The 18836-nt window shown below is 40.3% G+C and overlaps 1 protein-coding gene across 1 annotated transcript in view; it reads left to right on the plus strand.

The window, feature by feature from the left end:
* Positions 1-4222: 4222 nt before the first annotated feature.
* MYH15 (myosin, heavy chain 15) overlaps positions 4223-18836 on the plus strand; it is a 122130-nt gene continuing 107516 nt past the window's right edge. The window contains 2 exon segments of the mRNA XM_012730576.1: positions 4223-4366; positions 4783-5007. Of these exon segments, the coding sequence (XP_012586030.1) occupies positions 4223-4366; positions 4783-5007 (369 nt within the window).

Genomic DNA, 18836 nt, shown 5'->3' on the forward strand with positions numbered 1-18836 from the left:
GATAGGAAGGATCAGGATTAGGTAGTCCTGGGCAGTATGAAGGGACATGATGCTGGGGGAGGGCAAGGAGTGGAAGGAGGGGATTGAGGGAAATCTCACTGACATCCACCATGCTTATTCAATGAATGACTGGGAAAGAGGACAGAGGAGCACATTCTAGAACAAAAGAGCAGAAGTAGAGAGTGAAAAGCACTATTACGATTTGGTTTTTGGAGACAGATGAAAAGAACCGTTTCTGTGGAATGTGAGGAGGAAAAGCCAAATAGCCATGGCTGCAGAGAAGGCAGGAATGTGGGAGCAGATCCCAGAATGTGTCTGGATTGCCCGCAGCCCCCTAGTTGCAATCACAAACACCTTTTGAAGAGAGTGCTTCAAGTAATCAATAATCTGTACAACAATCTCGATTTGCAATTCAACATTTTACCATTTTTCTTTTAAGGAGATAAGCCTGCTTAAAGTCCTTCTGGTTATAGAAAGCTAACTGCACATAAAATGCATGTGTGGTCTCTGGCTCAAAGGTGGTAGCCTCATACATAAATACTAAACTGTTAGCAATTTTCTACTGAGTAAACCTTGCTGAGTTAAAAAACGTAACAGATTATCCCAGCAGTCTGAATATTAGGTGACTTCAGCATCATTTGTCTACCCAGTAGCACCCCTAATTAAGAACATCTTGCAGAATTTCCCCAGATTTGTGGTGCTCACTGGACCTTGTAACTAAATGTATTCCACTTACTGCCTTGAGACACATGTTCCAGCTTGTTTGGAATCATTTAAGTGCTTGATAATTCTCCTCTTCTTCTGTTGACATCTGGATAAATCCATTCTCATTTCCAGGCACTTTGTCTCCAATTTTAATAATGAAAGAGGAGTTGTCAAGAGATCCTTAGTGTTTGTTTACTCAGAGGAATATTAATATTTCTTCTTATTACTTGCATCATGGTTTCCCAGCAGTGGAAGACTTTGAAAGTAAACATGCATAATAACCTAACTTGATGAAGAACTCGAGTGAATCTAATCAATTATGATGAAACCAACTTGAAAGACTGTTGGGATTGCTCACATGAAAATAATTCAACTCTTTTAACAACTTACTTCATTGGCTTCAATTGAGGTTCTGCTTATAGTTAATGAACTGAAATGCCAAGGTGGTATGGATTCAGAGGAGACAGTTTCTGTGTTTTCTCCCCATTCTACTCCCCCCAAATTTATTATTTAACCCTGATTGAAAGAGATAAAATGGTGTAGTCTGCTACACCATTTTGTGGTGTAGTTGGTGAGCTTTAGTGTGGCCTCCTAGGAAACAGCACCATCTAAGTAAATGATGCCCTTGGTTCACCTCCATTGCCAAGATACAGCTGACACTTTGTGAATTGTACTCTCTATTTTCCAAAAGTACTGTTTTCTATCATGTGTTTGCATCTTAGATTCACTAAGCAATTAGGAAAGCAAAACTACCCTCCTGCATGCTTAACTCAGCATGCAAAATCTACCCAAATTTTTGTTGGAATAATGATAAGTGTAGTTAATATTGATTAACAATGTACCAGATATGTACCAGATACTGTATTGGCTTTTATTTATATATGATCTTCACACCAACATAGAAGGGAAAATAAGAACCTGTATTAGGTGAGAGACTATGAGGGAATGAGAAAATAAATGGACATTTTAAAAAATGTCCTAGGAGAAGAGATAACCACAAATACTATCAGGGTAAAAATAGCTAATTTCCACACTAGAAATTTTACTCTTAAAGTAACTTAATACTCCAGATTTAAAAGTGGAGTGACTAACTTGTCCCATTTGCTCTGCAACTTGCCTGATTTGAGCTCAGGAGGGGCCAAGTCCTGGAAAATATTTGTTTCCAGGCAAGAGGAATGGATGGTCACCCAAACTGGCCTCATTTTCACATGGCAGATGTTAAATTATTTCCTATCAGAGGCTGGTAGATTTTGACCAATGTGATTCTTTCCAGGCAAAAGTGAAAAACTCACATCTCACCCCTACCTTCCACACTTTGGAAATTATATTCTGTGGATACAAATAGAAGACAAGTGATTTATAGACTCAGTGATACAAAAGAAAGAGTGGTGGTTTATATACTAATTCCTCAGATCCTGAACACATGAACATCAAAAAGGAACAAAAGGTGTACTTGGCTGAACTATGAACTGAGCAATGTCACATCTATCTCAGTCCAACTTTCTGATAGCCATGTGGCCTAAGTACCCTGTGAGTGAAAAATATAAGTTATCTGGACTCTGTGGATATGGAAAAGATGTATCCTTATTGTGATTTATGAATTGTCATTCCAAATCATCAATTCTAAGAGTGCGGTGTCCATGTGTCTCTATATTCTTGGAAAAGTTACAGATTACTGCTCAGGTTTTTCACTAGCACCCTCTCACTATCAAAAGTACCCTGGCATGAAGAAAAAATATATATCCAACTTTGGTTGATGAATAATAAAGTCACTAAACTTCCAAGTCTAGCTATGCAATTTGCCCAGCCTCGGCATTTCAGCATGAACTGACAAAGGAAGCTGACAGGTACCAAAGTTGAGCACTGGGCCCAGATGGGGGGTATTCACAGTAATGATAGATACCCCTTGTGCCTCATTCCTTCCTTTCTTCATCTGACAACACAGTCCTCCTCCCTCCTTTCTTCTGCTCATCAGTATATTTATAAGCAGATAAAAGTTTGCAGTGGGCCTCAGAATCCTTTGACAAGAATGCACCGAAAGTACCAGTGTCAAACTTAATTTCCTTATATAGATTAATTCTCCTAAAAGAATTAACTTAGTAATGTATCTGTTTCTCTACAATTACTACAATACACCTTCTGTTTATTTTGCTGACAAGGTTAATTTGTTTTCTTCAAATGAAACAAGTTAGTCACTCTACTTTTAAATCTGAAGTATTAAGTTACTTTAAGAGTCACATAGTGAGAGAGAAGCATACAATTCAATTCTCTCAAAATTCAGCCTCACAACTTGTCTCCTCCCTGTACCTGCTAGCACAGCCATTTTTCTGAAATACTGTTTCCTCAAGCCTCTGCCCAGAATCTATGATATTTCTGTAGTGTTTCTAAATATCTTTGCTTAATTTTCAGTTGTCTTTATCCTATATTCCAATGTTTAATGTTGTTATTCTTATGGCGAATTCTATTGACCTGGCAGTTCTGACCTTATATAGGAATGCAGGGCCATAGGTAACAAAAATGGTGGCTGGGCCCTCCCTTGAGGCACAATGGGTTAAAATACAGCACTACAAAGCTAGCCACAACAGCTTCACTTCAGCATGAGTTCTTTCCCTGGCCAGAGATGTGATCCATATGGTGTGGCAGACCTCTCCTGACCTGCCCTCTGATCCCCTCAGCAGTGCACTTATCAATCTGCCTGTTCTGCCACTCTGTCTCTGGTGAATCCTCTCACTGCCCCTGCATCTTTGGCCTGTACCCCAGTTTTGTATGCATAAATAAATACATGTTAAAAAAAAAAAAAGGTGGCTGAAGAGGCCACTTAGGCTTAGCAGGCCTATGCCACCTTCTTCCCCATGTCTGGCCTTTGTACGTTTGACTATCTTGAATGTCTTCTCTCTCGTTCAGAAAGTGTGCCTATGGATTATGGCTACTCCTCACATTGTGTAAGGGAGAACTGAATCTAGAGAGGTTAATCCATACCCTGTAAGTCACATGCCCATTTTCTAGCAACAATTGAACCAGATCTTAGTCTGGGACACTGTGCTTTAAACCACACTTCAACTCAGGGGTGGTATCACTGGATCTTTTAAGCCACCATAAAGAGCAGTGTAGAAAGTTGCAGTGGATACACACATTAATTTACAAGGTGTGTTAATTATCATCAGGTGTGAGATAGAGGCATACAGTTCATTCTGAAAGGGGCAGACCATGGTGTGTATCACTCAAGTACAGCACCTGAGCTAAGCAACCTGGACAAATCCTTCTCTACTTTCTCATTATCAAAACAGGACTAATAATAGTTGCTGTGCAAATCTGTGCAGAGGTGAAAAAAAGTCCAAGGTTTTTTTGTTCATTATGAATCAGGGCCCACAGTACAAGTTGTGGGCAAACCCGCTCTTTTCCTCCTGGTCCCAGAAGCTGTTTGCACACAGGCAAGTGGCCCCAGGCTGCAGGCAGAGGCCAGCAGTGATGACAGCAGAGGCCAGCAGTGATGACAGACAGTGGTAGTTCCCCTACCATGCCAAGGCACACGATCCCTGGTTCAGGGCTGCCGGGAGCAGCTTGGGGCCCACGGGCCAGCTCCTGCACAATTCTCCCACCAGCTGCAGACTGTAGAGAGGCCCGTGGATCTGGAACCTGGATGGTCAAATGTGTTGATCAGGTGTGAGCTATGAGCTAATTGGTAAATGGTCCAATCAGCCATAGCATTGAAAATGGTCCAATCAGGCCTGTAGGTGGGGGACCCTGAAGAGGATGTAAGGCGGGCAGCAGCCAGTTTGGGACTCTGCCGCCATTCCTGACCTCCAAAGAAAGAAGACAGAAGCCAAGAAGTTTCACAGAGGCTGGGTTGCCCATACCTGCCTCCAGTCTGCCTCTGACATCAGCTCTGGGAGCAGAGCCCCCAGCCTGGTGTTTCAAGAGCTGCTTGTTGGTGGTGGTGTGGGCCAACAACTCTGAGAGCTGTTAACACTGGTGTTTTGACACCACTGAGTCTTCATGACCAAGTGACCAGCACTACTGGCAGTGATGCCCAGCACTACTGATGAGTGACCAGCACTCTGTCTGGGTCACCTCCAGTGCTGTGTGGTCCAGTGTCTGGCGCTGTCAGTACAATCGGACTGTGCTACAGGCTGCTGCCACGTCCTCTCAGCGGCCCTGCCCATGAGTATCTCCAGCTGCAGCGAGTTGGAGTCTGTCCGGCTGCTTGCTGGATGGAGCTCCAAGCCCTCCCTGATGGACAGCACCATCTTGGATAAGAAGCCTTTTGTGTGGGACTTTTGGATGTTGTGGACACTATCTGAGGTGAGATAGCCACCTGGCCTTAAGAACTGTTTCCTCTGTTTACTAAATAGCCCCCACTGTTGTTTCCTGAGCTTACGTGCTATTGCCATTATGCACATCAGTGAGAACCCACAGTGACCTGCCTTCGACTGGACATTGTCCTTTTGAGGTTAGAGCACCCCAATAGCACTCTTTTACCTAGAAAGCATAACTACACACTATAGACCTTGATGGCTCAAATTTCCTTTGCTCTCTTTCTTGCTATCAAATGCAAAGGGTGAAGATTAAAGAGAAAGTGCTTAGCACAGTCTATTTGCAGTACACTCAACTTTGATAGTTTGTCCAGCAAGTCAAGATAGGAAATTGCCCTACTTGAGCCATGGAATGTCCTTGTGTCAGTACTCTCCCCCACGTTACCTGCCTCCATCCTCCAGCTCTTGTACCCCACCACTGTCCTAGGCCAATGCCATCTAGTAGCTCTGTATACCATCAATTCTGAGGCCTAATTTATTTCTTGGGCTGCAGTGGGCTTTATGAAGCAGAAATGGAGCAATTTAAGAACTCTGTGTCCAGGGAAGGGATGGAATTTTCAAGGAAGAGACAGGGGGCTGGGATAGCCCAGGCCTACATCCCACCTAGTATTTGATCCTCAGATTAGTTTTTCTCTTCAAAGAACCACTATGATAATACAGACAATCCCAGGAGTGGCCCCAGATAAAGCTTTCTCAAACTTTTTAGCATCAGTATATTCCTCAGCTGAGAGGGAACTGAGATGTAGACTTCAGGTGGAATGCACCTTCTAGAAGAGGAAGAAAGACTTCTGGAAGGCAGGAGAAATAGAAGCTTCTGGTCATCTTCAGATTTTCCTAATGGTGGCACTATACCCTCTGGCATTCTTTTAGGTCAGTGCAGTCACTCAGTCAAAACTAAACAAAAGATAATTGGGAGACTTGCTCTCCCTGATTAATAACTTCTTGGTAGTTACAGGCAATGACAAAGGCTAATGAGGATTTAGCCTCAAGATAAAGGCTGAGTTCTATTTGAAAATGTCTAAATGTTGTGTTTTTCCTCTTCATGCATTTGAACTACATAGACATCTACTGAGTTTCAGCTAATTGGAGATTTAGAAGCCAGATTCACAGTGTGATCTAGCATCGAGCCACCTACATGTGTCTTAATTCCAGAATTACTCAAGAGTGTAACACAAATATTGAGTGTTGTTCTAGTACTTAGAATTAATCAACATTTGACTGTGATATGACCAATTATAATTCAAGCCAGTTGCATAGTATATTTCTATCACAGACCATTTTTGGATCAGTTCCCAGTTTCTAGCCACTGGATTTCATTTCTATGACTGGATTTTGGAGTAGCTAATTATAATCCATCAAGTCAAATACAGTAACAGACCATCCCTGAGGTCAGAACTAGCCATGCAGAAGCATATCACAGGTAGTCAGATAACTAAGGACAGGTTGACAGTGGTGCCGGGGAAAAAATAAAAACTGGGCCAAGCGTTAGAGATAATTGGGTGAAGCACTTAGTAGAATCAGCACTGTAAATAATTACTTAAAATTTAACAATCCACATTTTTTTTTCAAATAATTCTTCTTCCTAAAAATACACTGGTGGCAAAAAGCCAAGAGTCAGCATAAGTTCTTCATCCCCTGGGCTAGTAGTTAATGCAATTTGCCTTTTGTGAACTCAGGCCAAATGGAAGCAGTGTGAGACTATTAGACAAGTAGCTTTGGGTTCAGTGTCCTTGTCCTTGATCCTCTCTTGCTATGTAATTGGAGCAAATCACCTCATCTTCTAGACATTGTTTTAGTTATCTCTCAAATGGGATAATAACACGTGTCCTTCTACCTTGTTGAGAAACGTATTGGACAATGACAAACAAAGCATTATTATGATACCTGGGAAAGAAAGCTAGAAACATTGGGTGTTAGGGAGAGAGTATAATTTGTCTTATGGCTAAAAGTACTATTTCAAAGCCAAAGGTAATTGATTTTACAATAGAATTGGTGGGTAATTTATTTAAAACAACAAAACTGAATATGAGATTATTCCAATTTTGATCATTATTTTAAAAAAACTTGAAAGAAAACCTTTAGATACAAGTGGTTATCTCTGAGTTGTTCCATTATGGGTGGTTAAAAGTACTTTTTCTTATATGGTTTTCACCTTTTTGAGTTTCCTCCAATAAACATGTTACCTTTATGTTGGAAAAGATATTTAATCACGTAACAATTTGAACTCATAGGCAAATCACCTGAGTGTACAGAAGAAAAAATGAAGGCCCAAAGAGATGACACTAATGCTTTACATCTTGTTAGTAGCACAGGTAGGACTGAGATCCAGGTGGTCTGACAGAAATCCAATCCATTGCTATCTGCATTCCCATCTCTGCAATTATTAATCAATGCAAAGATTTAAAAGTTGACTAAGCTTCTTTATTTCAGCTTCACAAACATCTTTGTCAAGTATTTGTGCCTCAGATGATGCTAACTGTTTCCAAAATTTCTGGTCTCAATATTGTTTCCAGGGGTGATAAAAGAGCTAATTGTGAGGCAGGTGATGAACCTATTGTTAGAGAAAACTGCAGGAGAAAGAGCTAAGCTTATCAGTTAAGGAAGCATGGTATAATGGGAAAATTCTGATTAGGAGATGGTGACCTAATTTCTAGAGTCATTATTGTAATGGCTGCCACTAATTAGCTATGAGACTGTGGACAACTCTCTTAATCTTTTTCTCAGGTTCTTTTTATTCAAAGAGAAAGAAAAAAAAAAAAGAGGACTGTGCCAGGTGATATTTAAGTTTTTTTTCAAATGATAACATTTGGATTAAAATGAAGGATACTTGACTCATGCAAAATGTGAAATGGGTGCTCTTCTAAATCCAGCCTATTTTCACAGACATAACACAAAGCAAAATCAGTTTTTGGGAAAAAAAGAACCAATGTAAAACCAGAATTTAAAATGCAAAAGACAAGGAGAAATGAATGTAAAATGAGTAAGATAGAAATAAAAATGCTCTTGCTCTGCAGTTCTAGTGGTGAATTGGTTGTAATCAGGAAAACAGAAGGGAAGCACATTCTAGAATAAGATGACAAGAAGCTGCTGAGAAACAAAATTCTTTACAGAGATAAGTGGGATGGAAAAAGAGCTGAATGATGCCTAAGCACCTTTTACACACCATGTCCCAGGTGGTAGTGCCCATCTCTGGGGAGAGCATCTGTGAGCATCACTTTGCACACCAGTTTTTGTGTCTTGTGTGTTAGTGGTGGGGGGTGGGGTGGTCTTATCCACCAACACTGCAGTTGCAGTGGGGTTTCACCTGTATACCCACCCATGACTCAGTTTTTTTTCTTCAGCCAAGCAATCTCCTCTCTCTCTTTCCCCTGTGTGTGTAAGGAGCCATGATGGGGATAGAGTGAGCTTCTAGCAAGGCTTACATTATTTGACAAGTTTGTTTCTTCTATGGTTCTCTGCCTCAGGTGAATGGAACTTGAGAAACATGTAAGAGAGGCTGAGAGAAACTGCCTCAGGTATATCTAAGAGTTCTGGCTCATTTCATCCCAAACCTTTCACTGGCTAATCATTTTGAGGTATACCGTTTTGTGGAAGAATAGGGCAAAGAGGTGTGGAGGCTCAAAGAAATAACTGGATGCTAAGTTAATTAAATGCAGAGGCAGGTACACTCAGGTGACTCCAATGCCCTGGAGTATACTTAAGCAATCAAAATCTAAGTCTCAAGGTTATGAAAGTGAAGTGTACAGACAGCCAATCACAGTCAACTAGATTTTAACCTACAACCAATCAATATTTGTCTTACTTTGTGTCTACCTTTTCTCTGAGTTGTTTCACATCTCTGGTAGATGGAGTGCTTCTTACCAATTTTTACTTAGTGCTACTTGATTTGGATCAATTTTGAGCAAGTAAATGCATAAAAATTTAATGTACTTAAGCTTACCTCCTAAAAGGGAGTCAGTGAGTTGTATGAAAAAAAAAAAAAAAAAACAACCCATTTTCTTTCTCTTCAGCCCTGCCCTTCAAAGTGTGCTGTGTAATTCTTAGCAGACTCTCATTCCAACATTTAAAGTAAGGTACTAAAGAAGTCCCTGAAGGATAGACAGGACTACTAACCTACGTTTTCACTTAGTTGTAAGCAGCTCTGTCTGAGTGAATTTTTTCTTTCTTTCTTTTTTTTTTTTTTTTGGAGGAGAGTTGGGAAGGGTGTTAGGATCACCACCTGGGACATTCCTTGACAACTGAGTGAAAGGAAAATGTTGGGGGGCCTGGAGCAATGGGTGATAAGTTTCTTATGGCAAAATGGTGCTTGATTTGTTCTTGTTGCTTTGAGTCAGCGTGTGTTATCTTTAGAATGGGTTTTCAGGATTTTACCTAACTTTGCAGTTACCTATATCAGTGACTCCAAGTTAAATAGTCCAAGTTAAATAGAATTAACAGAATTGAGATCATATCTATCAATATGGAATAATGTATACATTTTATACATTGTATATTCCTACAAATAGTGTATTTGAATCATGTTATTTCTCTAGCAAAGAGGAAATGCTGGATTCATTTTGACAAAAATGCTTATATCAAGGTGGATGGCAAAGTCACTGTTAAGAAGTACATAGCTTTACTTCATCCCAGGAATGACTAAGCACTCTATTTCAACAAAGAACTAAATATCTTTCTCCACAAGTTTAACTTACAATCTGAAGTAGGTGATGCCACTTGACACCCTTTGGAAACATCACTGAAACCTTCAGAAGTTTCCCCACTTACCGTCAAAGATTTATTTTTTAAAGATTTATTTGTGCATATAGAACTGGGGTACAGGCTAGAGGCTCAGGGGTGGTGAGAGGCTTCACCAGAGACAGAGTGGGGAACAGAACAGGCAGATCTATGAAGTACACTGCTGAGGGGAGCAGCGGGCGAGTTAGGAGAGGTCTGCCACGCCATGTGGTCACCTCCAGGGCAGGCGGGAATCAAACTCATATGGAAGCAGTTTTGCTTCTCAGTGCTGTGCTTTAACCCGCTGTGCCACCAGGGAGGGCCTACTGTCAAAGATTTAATGACAAACACTAACCACATTTGGCTGAAATAATTGATAGATAAAACTCAATGACTGGAACTCACAACCTTTTCCACTTCTTTCAATGAGTTAACTTTTTTTTATTTTGAAGACACTACTTGGAGTTAATAATGACTTCTGAAGCAAGCAGCATTTTTTAGCCTAAGGTTCAAGAAAGGAAGAACTACAGAGAATAAGAATAGCATAGTGTCAGAGGAGCTATGAGACTTGTCAGTAATGTCAAATGCTAGAGAAAGAGATACAGGATTGAGAGAAGACTGGATTTCAGAATTAGGTTACCCATGACCTTTGAAAGAGAAGGTTAGGAAAGTTTTGTGAGGAAAAACAAGACTGTAAGTGGTCATGGAGGGAATGTGTAGTGAGGATGTAACTGTCCCCTTGGTGACAGAGCAATGTAGTGACACTGAGTTGACGGCTCACTCTCATTTGCCTGAATTACTGACTTTCGGTTGCTGCAGCCCCATGGTGGCGAGCTGGCCTCTGCTTCTGGCCTGCCTCAGTGAAGGCTTCCTTGTAGCTTAGACGCATCATTCCTTGCTTGAGTATAGTCTCCTTCTAATTCTCCTTCCCAATTTCATAATACTTTTATAGCAAATAGGAATAATCCTTATCAAAGTTTCTTTTACATATCCTTATCTTTGTATTTGGACAATTTATGATCTAAACCATTGCCATTTGAGCAATAAAATTTTAAGGCTCCTCAACTACCACTTACAATATCCTAATATGCCTTATCAGTCAGAATCTGTACATTAAAAAAATTCCATATTAGTAGCATTAAGGAACTGGGGATTATCAACTGCAACATAAATAAACAAGGGGAAAATATATGATGTCTTAAAGTAGTAAACCAAGGAAACAAGGACTCAATTGGGACCATTTTGCATTGGTACAATTTTCTAAAAGAAAGTTGATTTAAAAGCCTTTTTTCTACTGTTCATGCCAACTTGTCAAAAAAACACCTTTCCACTGAGAAATAGCAAACTGTACATTTCACTTCTTTAAAGTGTAAATTAAGTGTTTTTTTAGTGCATTTCAAGAATTGTGCAAACATCACTAAAATTAATTTTAGACTATTTTCTTCATCCAAAAATGAAAATTTTTACCCATCAGCAGTCACTTCTGTTTCTTTTTCCCACAGCCATAGTCAGCCACATGTCTAATTTCCTTCTCTATATCTGATCATTTCAGATAAATGAGGATATAATATATGATCATTTGTGTCTGGTTTCTTTAGCAAAATAATTTTGAGGTTCATTCATACTGTAGCACTTATCAGTATTTAATTTTTTTTTTTTTTTAGAATAGCTGAATGGTCTGTAGTGTGGCTATATTACCTTTTATTGGTGCCCTCATCAGTCTAGGATATGTGAGTGGCTTATGTGTTTGGACTGTTATGACTAATGCTGTTAGGAACATGCATGTATCTGTGTAGATGTGTGCTTTAATTTCTCTTAGACAAATATATATGAGTGGAATTGTTGGGGAATAGGGTAAGTCTTTATTTAGCATTTTGAACAGTTACCAAATTCTACAAAGTAACTCATTTTTATTTCCAATATATAAGAAATAACATTTTTGATCATCTTAGAACCTGTCCTGTTATTTTTTTTTATTAACGGTATCAATTGTGTGTGAAGTGGTATCTTAATGTGATTTATATTTTCCTAAGAACGAATTATGTCCTACACATTTCATGGATTCGTATGTGTGTATCTTTAGAGAAATATCTAGGCATTTAATGGCTTATTGCATGTTTGTTTTGAGTTGTAAGAGTCCTTTTATACATTCTGGATACAATCCTTTAATAGAAATATTATTGGCAGCTATTTTCTCTAAGCCTGTGTATTATCTTTCCATTTTCTTTACAGCTCCATGCCAACTTTAAGTAGGCCTTCAGATGAAAAGTTTGTTCTTCTGAGCACATGCAATCTTTTCAACTTAAGATGATTCGTGAACACAGTGTTAAAGCTATGGTTTTTCAAAAGAAACATGGGAAGAAGAGCAGGAAAGCAATAAGTTAACGATGTAGAAAGACTATACGTGGTTCATTTCATTCTGCTTATTTTTCCACCATAATAAGGGTGGTAACATCCCCCTAACCCCACTCAGCATCTCCCTGGCCCCAAGTTTCTTACTTCTGATATTAGAAGTAATTGTACTTCCAATTACCTTTGGTCTTTATAATGTAGTGTTAATAGAGGCAGTACATTTAGTGGACATAAAGTAATACTTATTGAAAGAAGTTGGTAATAGAGAAAATAGGACTACGGGGAGGCTTTTTAAGAGACCTGATGATGTTCCACCCAAGAAAATGAGCCCTTGAACTACACTTTTTAAAAGAACTGAAAAGAAAAAGTACTACCTTTTGGAACAATGTCAAAGACTGGCTATGAAATGGATCAATAAGAGTGTGGGAGTCTTAGGATAAGTCATGACATTACATGGTAACTCTGAGCAATTAGTTGATAGTAGCAATGAATTCACTTACTCAGATACAATGTTAACGGCACTCACCCAGGTCCCCAGTATTGTGATAACATCCTTCTTTAAGGCGCTTAGGATCTAGTTGCAACAGTCAAGTAGAGTTAAGAATTAAGATATAACAAAAGAATTAATAATGTCATGATAGTACAGGTTGCAGCTGTAGCAAAAACCAACCAAACAAAAAACCTGAAAGTGGGGGAGGTTTGAGAACAGGAGTGCCTTGAAGGAAGTCTCTCAGGATGAAGGACACTCCAACATTTGAAATGAGCTGAAGACATAGCAGTACTGACCCACCTCAATGAAGCATCTGTCTGCACACCCTGAAGAGGTGCTGTGACCACAGGGTGACCTAAGTGACATATCTGTGCTTTGCTGCGGACACTCATATTGGAGATGTCCCAGCCCTTTTCAGGTGATGTCTTAAGTTGAAAATTTGAGCATACTTACATGGGGATGATCCTTGAGGCATACTTATTTGGGAAGCATTCTATACTTCTGTTAACATTTTCCTAATTTTATTTTGGCAGTATTTATATATCCCTTCCTATGGGGTGTCATGCTAAAGGAAAGGTATAACATTTGGAACCTGATAAACCAGTCTCTAAATGCCAGTTCTGTTACCTAATTGAAGTTTCTTGCCTTCTTGAAGTCACCTTGTTTGTAACCTGGGATAATACCTGACTCTCCATTGTAAAATGATGGATCCAATAAATGAATGTAGTAAAACACGTTGTTCAGTATTTTCACCTAGTTAGTACTCAATAAGTGAATGCATTTTTTTCATCATCATTTAATTGGTAATAGTTGGTTACTCAGATTCTTTGACTTACTCAAACTGTTCAGGAGAAGCAGCACTGAGTAGATTAGTCTAAGATGGTAGTAATTGGGACCCTCTGACTTAGGAGCCAGAACATGCAGCCAACTTGCTCCTTAGTTCTTTGATTTACTCTGAGATGACATTAGTTTTTCTGGGACACTGTAACAAGATCACTGCAAACTGGGTGACTTCAAACAACAGAAATTTAATCTGTCACAGTTCTAGTGGTCAGAGTCTGAAATCTAATTAAATCAGCAGGTCACACTCCCTCTGGAGAAGAATCACTCCTTGTCTCTTCTGGCTTCTGAGGGCTGAAAGGAGTGGCTGAATCACTCCTGTCTTGCTTCCATCTTTACATCACCTTCTCCATGTATCCATGTCTTCTCTCTTATTTCCCCTGTCTCGTCTAAGCCAGTTGATTTAAGGCCTGCCCAGATAGCATCTTAAAGTTCTTACTGTAACTGCACTTTCAATGATCCCTTTTCCAAATCCCATTCAGAGACTCTGAAGACTAGGACATGGACACATCTTGTTGTTTGTTTGACAGGGGCTGGGGCACAATTCAACCACCACAATAACTGAAAAACCCACATGAAATTATTTCCCTCCAGAGTCTGAAAAGTCAGGCTAGTCTATGACTAACTTTGCTGAGGTACAGATTCTCTTGTGTCCTTAAACACAGGGGTCTAGCTACAGAAGCCTGCAGGTCTGCTGTTGGGTCTTCTCTGCCTTCCAAAGGAAGACATGTTGGTAGCTAGCAGGTCTCCCAGGGGACAAGGTAATCCAGGTCTTATTTCTACTCTGACCTGGTAGATGTCTGTTAAAAGTCCCTTGTTTGCAAGAATCTAAAACCTCGTGTTCCGTCGTAAGTAAATATTCAAGCAAATCTTACCTGTCAATTGAAGAGCTGACAGACCTAGTAGTATTTCTAAGCTGTTTTCTGAAAACTTCTCTGATCTCTCCGACATATGCAGGGCTCTTCTGTATGAGTATAAACCCTTACAAGTGGCTTCCAGCGTATCAGAAGGAAGTCGTGGCTCTCTACAAAGGGAAGAGGCGATCAGAGGCTCCCCTCACATCTTCGCTGCTGATAACGCCTTTCAGGACATGCTTCACAGTAAGTGGCTGCCCTACAAAATGAAAGGTAAAAATATCTGATCTACTTTTTCTCTGTGTCACTAAGAGGCACATACGCATTGTGAGCAGAGCATGGCCTTTACTGTCACCTAATCACTTGAAGCCTTCATTTCCTTCTGGATAAAACATAGTGCCTACCTCCTAGGGTTACGGGGATGGTTAGCTCACATGACAAATTAAGTGAGATAATGCATTGAGAGTGCTCTGCTCAGTGGCTGGCCCAGAGTTAGCTCCCTGCAGAGGTCAGCTTTTATTACAGAAAGCACCTGCTAGAGTATTTGGCACAAAGACATTTTGCTACAGCTATTATTACACTGTGATTTAAGCTTAAAAGGCTTAAAATGGCAAAAATGTCAACCATTAGTCTGTGATCGTTTGTATTTGGGGCAAGGAAATAGGTCTAAAATTTGTATGTTCTTATGACTGGCATATATAGGAGAATCTATTTTACTCTGTACCATTTCAATGATACTTTTTTTCCCTAACTATAAACAGAATAACTCCATTTCCGTGTCTGATTTCAAAGCACAGTCAAGGAAGTTTTGAGTAAGTTGATGCCAACACTTAGGTTTTTCTGGCAGAAAAACACACTGACATTTTCTTTTCTATTGTAGATAAGAGAATCAGTCTGTACTCTTTCATGCCTGTCTTGCTTTTTCTTTTTTGGCCAGCAGCAAGAGTTTTAAGGGAAACAAACACCTACATTGCACTAGGAAGAAAATATAAATTTGTTGTTCTTCAGCCACAATACATTCTAGGCATGAATAAGATTCTCAGGAAACTATCACACTTGAGTCAGTGACTCTCCCCAATGCTGTACCAACTAGGCTGCCGCCTCTGTTTTAGGAGATGCTCTGGAACAGTGCACAAGCTGGTCTTAACTCATCTCAAGAGAGATCCTTGGCCTAGTGCTCCTTTTAGTAGGGCTCTGGAATGGCTAAGTAGGCCAAGAAACAAAGTCCAAGGGTCTAAACCATAGAACAGATCGCATACTGCTGTGGGACGCCAGGTTGGCGCAGGCGTTAGTGGAAACCAAAAGCTGGTAGAACTCATTAGGAAATAAAATGGGTGAAGAGGAAGGAAGGAAAGGACTCTGTAGTACCATGTTCTAATTAATTCTGATGGGAAGGGCTCTGACTGTCTAGGTGAATGGTCAGCATGATGACTGAGGAGTAACCTGAGACTTCAGGGGCAATGAGATGCTGAAGTCCTTGGTCTTCATACGCAATCGAGGTGTCACTGTGTGTTGGGCTATCCAACATTGATTGGTTCAGCCATGCCAAGAATGTAATAGGACCTCAAAAGATTACAACTAGACGGACAGAGTTTGGTGCTTTACTGACAGGATCGACTATTTTCTGGTGCCTAATATAGGAAAAGGTGGAACTTGATCCTTTGATGTTTTAGGTGGTAAGGTACATTCACCACTGTGTTCTCCCCATACTAGAAAGTTAGCTGGTTGTCAAAGGTAAAGAAAGGGAAGTCTAGGGCCCTCCCTGGTGGTGCAATGGGTAAGGATGCAGCACTGCAAGCTAGTCATAGCCGCTTCAGTGTAAGTTTGATTCCCAGCCAGGGAGATGACCCACATGATGTGGCAGAACTCTCCTGTCTTGCCCGCTGTTCCCCTCAGCAGTGTACTTTCTTGATCTGCCTGTTCTGTTCCCCACTCTGACACTGGTAAATCCTTTCACCACCCCTGCACCTCTGGCCTGTACCCCAGTTCTGTATGCATAAATAAATAAATCTTTAGATTTCCCCCTTTTTTTTTTTTTTTAAAGATTTATTTATTTGTACATACAGAACTGGGGTACAGGCCAGAGGCTCAGGGGCGGTGAGAGGCTTCACCAGAGACAGAGTGGGGAGCAGAACAGGCAGATCAACGAAGTACACTGCTGAGGGGAGCAGCGGGCGGGTCAGGAGAGGTCTGCCACGCCATGTGGTCACCTCCGGGGCAGGCAGGAATCGAACTCATGAGGAAGTGGCTTTGGCTTCTTAGTGCAGTGCTTTAACCCACTGCGCCACCAGGGAGGGCCAATTTCCCCTTTTTTTTTTTTTTTTTTTTTTTTAAGTCCAACTGCCAGCTGAGAAAAAAGACAGGATTTGACTATGTAGTAATCTTAATATACATGAGTCTCTTGAACACTCAGTAATGAGAAAACTTGTTTCTAATTAGCAGAGATGATAGGACCATGAAGAGTAAGCTTCATGTTTTTAGAAGATTTTGACATTTCTTGTCTCCAGATTTTTGCTTATACTTCTTTTCCCCCTTCTGAAATTGATTGAATGTCTGTATCTTCAGTTTTAAGTTCCACATATTTTTTTAAAGATTTATTTATTTATGCATACAGACTAGGGTACAGGCCAGAGATGAGGGGGTGATTAGAGGATTCACCCGAGACAGAGCAGGAAGCAGAACAGGCAGATCGACAAAGTACACTGCTGAGGGGAGCAGCAGGCAGGTCAGGAAAGGTCTGCCATGCCATGTGGTCACCTCTGGAGCAGACAGGGATCGAACTCATCCGGAAGTGGCTTTAGCTTCTTAGTGCTGTGCTTTAACCGCTGCGCCACCAGGGAGGGCCCTTAAGTTCCATATTGTTCAATAAAAATTTCCTGTCTTACTTGAGACTATGTAGAAAAATACTGCTTTCATTGCATTTGTAATCTGAACCAGTTAACTGTGTAATTGAATGTCTAATAACAGAGGAGAAACTGTTGATGGAAAGACTGTGAACACCAAGCATGATGCAGTATTTTGCCACCATAGCAGCCATGGGCAAATCTAGGAGAATACTAGTAAGAGTCCCTACATCTTGACAGGACAGGTGAGGCTCTGCTTGACCACTTATGGGAGACAAAAGGGGAAAGGAGTCATAGGCATTTAGAATTATAGAGAAGTGTTTTTCTGTTCTGGAGATGATGATCAAATGTTTCAAACCTTTAACTTCAAAACATTAAAATCACATGATTTGCTTCCAGGGGCATTTTCTGGTGTGTTGGTTTTGGTTAGAGCCTTTTGAAAATTAGCCACTTGAGATCCAAACCATTTTCCTTAAAGGCTAGCTCATCTGTGTCTTGATGGGAACTTTGGATATTTTTTAATCCTTTCTGCTATTTTGAGGTGTTTGACTCCTACAAAAGATGCGTAAATGTAATAATAGATGTTGGCTTCCTTTATCACTAACTCTTAAGATTAACCCAAACATCTGATGGACATAGCCTCAATTTAAATTACAATTAAGATTCTGAAAAAACTATCTTTTGTCTCCTTAGTTTATATCTTTGGCAATTTTTAATTTAACTTATTTTGTTTGACTCCATGAATAGGTTGATGAGTTTCATAAGCATTTGAGGATAACTCTACCAGGGGAGGCTAGATGAAGTCAGTTATTACTGGGTAGGAAAGTCAAAATAAATGAGTTATTAAGTTATCAGAGCCGCTTATCTTTCTATATCTGACATTATTAGGTTGCTTTTTCAATTTAAATCCTGGATATTTCCTGCTGGTTTTGCAGTGTAACAAGCATGTCAAAATAACTATTGGATCCAATTTTCAAACTGGGAAGTTTATTTTCCAGGTGACATACTCCTGAATTGGATCACTTCTTTAGGTGGAAGTGAATTCTATTATTCACTAGATATTACTGCAGTTTGGCATATATCTCAGGCTGTTTAGTGTCTGAATTTATTTGGTCAACTCAGATGCTTATGATAATACTTAATACACTTGTATGAAATCCTTTGTTCATTTAGCCCTTTTACTTAAGGAACAGTAGGCCCATAATACTTCAGAAGGAATATAGCGTTGTAAAGCCACACTTTCTTGACAACCATGTACTATATAATTCTCTGCTCCAAGCCCCTCCAGAAAAGTGGGTCTTTGAGACTGAGGGGGAAAAAAAGACAGCCACACTTTTAATGAGGTTGCTATGTGTCATTCAGACTCTGTGGGGATAACCTTGTTCTATCATCCTGAACACATATGACTCAAATTCAAGGTGAATACCAATACAAGTCACTTCTTGGCCTGGACCTCTAGGTTGTTTAAAAGTAGTAGCAAGCGGCCCTCCCTGGTGGTGCAGCGGGTTAAAGCACACACTGAGAATCTAAAGCCTTTTCTACATGAGTTCGATTCCCACCTGCCCCCGAGGTGACCACATGGTGTGGCAGACCTCTCCTGACTCGCTTGCTGCTCCCCTCAGCAGTGTGCTTTCTTGATCTGCCTGTTCTGTTCCCCACTCTGTCTCTGGTGAAGCCTCTTACCGCCCCTGAGCCTCTGGCCTGCACCCCAGTTCTGTATGCACAA

Source organism: Condylura cristata, unplaced genomic scaffold, assembly GCF_000260355.1.
Source record: "Condylura cristata isolate star-nosed mole 26May11 unplaced genomic scaffold, ConCri1.0 scaffold00003, whole genome shotgun sequence".
NCBI classification, from domain to species: Eukaryota; Metazoa; Chordata; class Mammalia; order Eulipotyphla; family Talpidae; genus Condylura; species Condylura cristata.